Source organism: Rattus norvegicus, chromosome 5, assembly GCF_036323735.1.
Source record: "Rattus norvegicus strain BN/NHsdMcwi chromosome 5, GRCr8, whole genome shotgun sequence".
NCBI lineage: Eukaryota > Metazoa > Chordata > Mammalia > Rodentia > Muridae > Rattus > Rattus norvegicus.
Window position 1 is genome coordinate 100506443 of NC_086023.1, and position 4756 is coordinate 100511198.

A 4756-nucleotide genomic window follows, 5' to 3' on the forward strand; every position below is an offset into this window, starting at 1 on the left:
TTGAATAACATCCCCGGAGAAAGGTGATTTCCTATCTGAATGGGGCTGCTCTTTGTTTGGGATTTTTGCTGTTTTTTTTTTTTTTTTTTGAGACAGAGTCTCTACATAGCCCTGGCTGTCCTAGAACTCACTATGCCAACCAGGCTGGCCTCGAACTCACAGGGATTTAAACCTTCAGCACCATACCCAGCTGAGTAGGACCACCTTTAAAGGAAGAAGTCACAAGGATCCTTGGGACAGATACCTTCAGGCAGCCTGTTTCTATCACAGGCTGGGAGCAGCGGCATTCTCATGTTAAGGGCAAGCAGCAGTTGGTCCTGGATAGCCTATGGGTGGCTCTCCAGTTTAATGCTCTAAAGACATCCCCCAGGAACTGGAAGAAGTGGTTCCAGCCTTGTGAGACTTCAATCTGCTCCCTGGAACCTTATTCCAATAGCCTGTGACGCCAGGAAGGGACAGGACAGGCTCAGACTGTGTTAGGTCTGGGAGGATAGGGGCTCCGGGTATGGGGTGGGTGTCCCCTGGGATCTCCTGCACACAGACCAATCCCTCTGGCTAGGAGCTAAGATCACTCAGCAACAAGGACAGGGAGGAGCACCGTAGGCTCTAGAGAGAATCGAGGATTCCCTCAGGCAAGAGACTGGCTGAGGAGGGAGGGCTTGGCCCTGGAGACCCCGCGTAAACACTGAGGCTAGAATGGCGAGGGGCCCGGCAGAGGTACAGTTCTTGGGGCCTGGGCCTGAGGGCTGTTTCCCTAACACTGTGGCCAAAGCCAGGTCTCCTGGGCACAGCCTAGCTCTGCTCCTCACCAGCAAGGGATGCTGGGAAGGAGGCCCCAGCGAGACAGAAGATGAGGACAGGCCAGGTCTGGGGAGGTCACCAGAGTGCGTGAGGCCTGGTGGGCCTGCATGGACTGAGATGTCTGGACTGGAAGCCACCTGCATCGGTGTCCACATGTCCTGGAGCCATCACAGGAGAGGAGCAGGTGGGAGTCAGTTGGATCAATCGGAGCACATGCTCCCACACATCCCCGCTGGGGGCTGCTGGCTCAGTCGTGCTACCGTGAGAGATGAGTGAAGCCACAGACACTGGGTCCTCTTTAGCTTTGTCCTTTTTTTCTGATGTGTTGAGAGTGAGACAGGGTTTTATGTAGCCCAGGTTATCCTCTATCTCAATTATGTAGCCGAGGGTGACCCACACTTGTGCCTTGACCTCCTGAGTGCTGGGATTACAACTGTGAGCTGCCACAGGCAGGTGTGTGCGTTGCTGGGGACAGAACCTGGGCCTGTGCCCACACACTAACTCACTCAAGCGGCGCTCTTGGTGGATTTTGTGAGGACTAAACAGAAAGGTGCTCCCTGCTCCAGCTCACTCTGGCTTTTACCATTTTTGTCTATCCTAACGAGGCCAGGAGTTGTAAAGCGAAGCATTGCGACCACCACAGCACCTGGAGCTTTAAAGCGGAAGCCAACAGACTGAAGGAAAAGTGAGATACAGGCTCAACTCCTCAGGCTCAATCTGGGCATGAAGCCACCCGACGGTCTCTGCCCGGGCCCCTCTGGTACAAGATCACTGAGCTGAAAACATCTCAGAGACAACACTGGGCTAAAACACGTTTTTCTTTGTGGTGGGGATGGAACCCAGGGTCTCACGTGCACGAGGCGAGTACTCTGCCACTGGACCACGCCCTAAATGTATCTCAATAGGAAAAGGAGCCACAGGCTCACAAATGTCATTTCACAGTGACAGCCTGGCCCACCCTGACTCCATGTGGGTACAGTCACATTACTGAGCTCACCTGTAGATGACCACGGACAAAGGTGCAGGGGACAGTCCCCAGGCTGAAGCAGGCCGAAGCCCGGGGCTCGCAGCCCACACAGCCCCCAGGAGCATGGCCAGCCCCTGAAGGCCAGCCTGGCTCATCCACTGCCCTTTCATCCATGGCTCACCAGATTACTTCTTGTCACTGAGCACTCCGAAGAATGAGAGAAAAACCCAGGGGACTGGGGTGAATGTCTCAGGAGAACCGGAAACTTTCTTCCTGTCCCGACAAGGACCCACTGTCTGCAAAAGTCTCTGCCAGCAGGAGCGATGGGCGGGGCGGTGCCAGGGGGGCCCCTCTCACCACCACAGGTTCGGGGGTTCCTCGGCCACTCTGCTTTTGAATAAGGTGATCTCGTCCAGGTGCACCATGGGGACATCTCGGATAACATCTGTCAGGCCCTCGTGGAGCAGAGGGAAGATGACGACGTTCAACGCGGGTCTCTCGGCCTGGAAACTCCGGAGGAGCGACTGCTGTAGGCTCTTGCAGGTGGTGAGGGATTCTCCGGTGAACATGTGACACATGACGACCTGCAGGCAACGGGCCATAAAGGCCAACACGGCATCGGGCTGCAGAGTGCCACTGCGCGACACCAGGCACAGGCGCTGCAGAGAGGAGCACTGGCCCAGGGCCTGGAAGAACTGTGCGTTGGCGTTGAAATAGGGCTGCTCCAGCCTGTGCTCCCAGGCTCTGGGGGTTGAGGTGGGAGGATCAGGAGTTCAAGGCCTTCATGGATGACAGTGAGTTCAAAGTAAGCCCGAGCAACCTCAGGTCCTTCAGACGCTTGCAGTGCTTCAGCATGTCGGCAAGAGCAGGCATGTACACCACCTTTCCCATCATGCCCAGGTTGGCCAGCGACAGGGACTGCAACTGCTGGCACTGTAGGCCAATGCTCACTAGTCCAGAGCCCGTCAGCATGCCTGGCAGCTGGGCTAGTGTCAGGTGCCGCAGGAAGGTCAGCTGGCCAATGGCGGCCACCTCTGAGTCCCCCACGTTCTGTGCCCGACTGCAGGGCGGGAGGGAGTTGCGGATGGCTGGCTCATTGCGGGGCATGGCTGAGGAGAAATTGGACCCGATCAGTTCCAGGTGCTCCAGAAATGGGAGCTTCTTCAGCAGAGACCAAAACACAGAGGCAGGCTGTGGGGCCGACTGGCCCACAAAGGGGTTGGGACAGGTCTGCACCCCAATGCGCACCTTCTTGCCAAATCCACGGGGTACTGCATGCATGGCTGGCGGGGCAGGCGCACGGTCAGGCCTGGGTGCCGAGTCGGCCACAGAGCAGACAGGCAGGGACAGGGAGCGCAGGTGGCAGAGCCGAGCCAGGAGCTGGCAGAGGTGGCGGCCCAGGCCGTCAGAGCTGTGGTGATGGGCGGCTGAGAGATTGAGGTGATGCAGGTTGCAGCAGGACTCCACCAGAGTCTCGAGGATGCTGCTGTCGATGTCGTCCTCGGCCTTCCGCAGCAATGAGTCCGCGGACAGGCAGTGCACGCAGCCGCTGAGGTTGAGGCTGGCCAGGCTACGCAGGTCCTTCCCCCCATTGATGAGTCGCTGGATCAGGTGACCGCCTGACAGCGTACACCGGCTGAAGCTGAAGTAGAAGGGATTGTTGAACTTCATGTGCTGGAGGAGGGTGGAACCATTCAGCCAGGACTTGGGCAGCTGCAGGGCATCTAGGGCCACGTTGCGGGCCATGGAGTCCAGCAGGTTTTTGGTGGCCCCGCTCTCTGCGAAGCTGCCGGGGACGGAGATGAGGAAGGCATGCAGGTTCTCAGGCGTGCGGTCGCTGAGCACAGCGAGGTAGAGCCTTACCACCTCCTGGTTGATGTAGCCAGGGGCCAGGCGTGCGTAGAAGACACGCAGGTTCTGGTAGTGGGGCACGTTGCTCTGGCCCACCATGAGCTGGCCGGAGAGGACGGCGCCCTCACGGGTGCGGTCCAGGATCTCGAAGTACAGCAGCAGCTTCTGCAGGCTGGCACAGCAGGGCACCACGCCGTAGGACGGTGTGAAGAGCGTCTGCTTGAGCTCCTGCACGCGGCTCAGCGTGGCCTTGCACTCACTGCTCAGCTGGCTGGCGTCGAAGCCAGGGCTCACGTCGATGGCCAGTGAGCGCAGGCGCTGCAGGCAGGAGAGCACCCTGGACAGCCGCAGCGAGGTGAGGTGACAACCTGACGAGTTCACCTTCACCAGGCTGTGACAGCGGGCCACGTGCTCGATGGTGGAGCCGGGCAGCCAATAGCAGCCTGCCATGTTCAGCTGCTGGATCTCCCGGCCAATCTCCTTCACCAGCTGCTTCACCTTCTCCTCACTGGCCTGGTAGTCCTTCTGCAGTAGCACAGTGTGCACCAGGCTCTTGTCCAGACACAGGGCTGCGAGCTTCCGGCAGGTACGCCGCACATTGAGAACCAGGTCTGTGCTGGGGACGTGGCTCAGGATATGTAGGAGGATCTCATCAGAGAAGCCAAGTAGGTGGGTGTCACCCGCTGCCTCTGCCGCTGCCTCATCATCATTGGACATGTCCTCTCCGGAGCTGGCCGCCGGAGATGCAGCCTCACAGTCCCCCAGCCTGCCAGCGCAGGGATGCTCCAAGCCGGCGCGGCCACAGCTCCACAGAGACCCCGGCAAGGGGCCTCTCCCTTCTTCTTAATTCCAGCGAAGATAATTTTTTTCCAGGGATGTACTTTTTGGGATTTTCCAAATACTCCATCAGGGTATCCTCTCCTCAGGTGATGCCTTTGTTCTTGTTGGCATCTGTGTAAGAGAATCCAGCAGCCTGGTCTGTCTTCCGCCCAAACAGACCACGGAGATTTGGTCCAGTCTTATGTTTGCTTCCTTTTTCCACAGTGTGGCACTGGGCACACTTCTGAACAAAAATCTTTTTGCCTTTTTCAACATCACTCATTTTAAATTCGGTCTGGGCTGGTCAACACCATAAAC

General features: G+C 58.0%; 1 protein-coding gene across 2 annotated transcripts; it reads right to left on the reverse strand.

The window, feature by feature from the left end:
* Window positions 1–1601: 1601 nt before the first annotated feature.
* Fbxl18l1 (F-box and leucine-rich repeat protein 18 like 1) lies at window positions 1602–4463 on the reverse strand. 2 transcript variants are annotated; one of them, XM_006238333.4, is made up of 2 exons: window positions 2589–4461; window positions 1602–2497 (listed from the first exon to the last, which is right to left on the reverse strand). In XM_006238333.4, the coding sequence occupies exons 1-2, from the start codon at window positions 4334–4336 to the stop codon at window positions 2122–2124; spliced, it is 2124 nt and encodes a 707-aa protein (XP_006238395.2). In that variant the 5' UTR covers window positions 4337–4461; the 3' UTR covers window positions 1602–2121. The 2 variants fall into 2 exon arrangements, with proteins under 2 accessions (XP_006238395.2, XP_038967002.1); XM_039111074.2 differs by lacking the exon at window positions 1602–2497 and having other exon boundaries at window positions 2631–2877; window positions 3017–4463.
* Window positions 4464–4756: the final 293 nt, after the last annotated feature.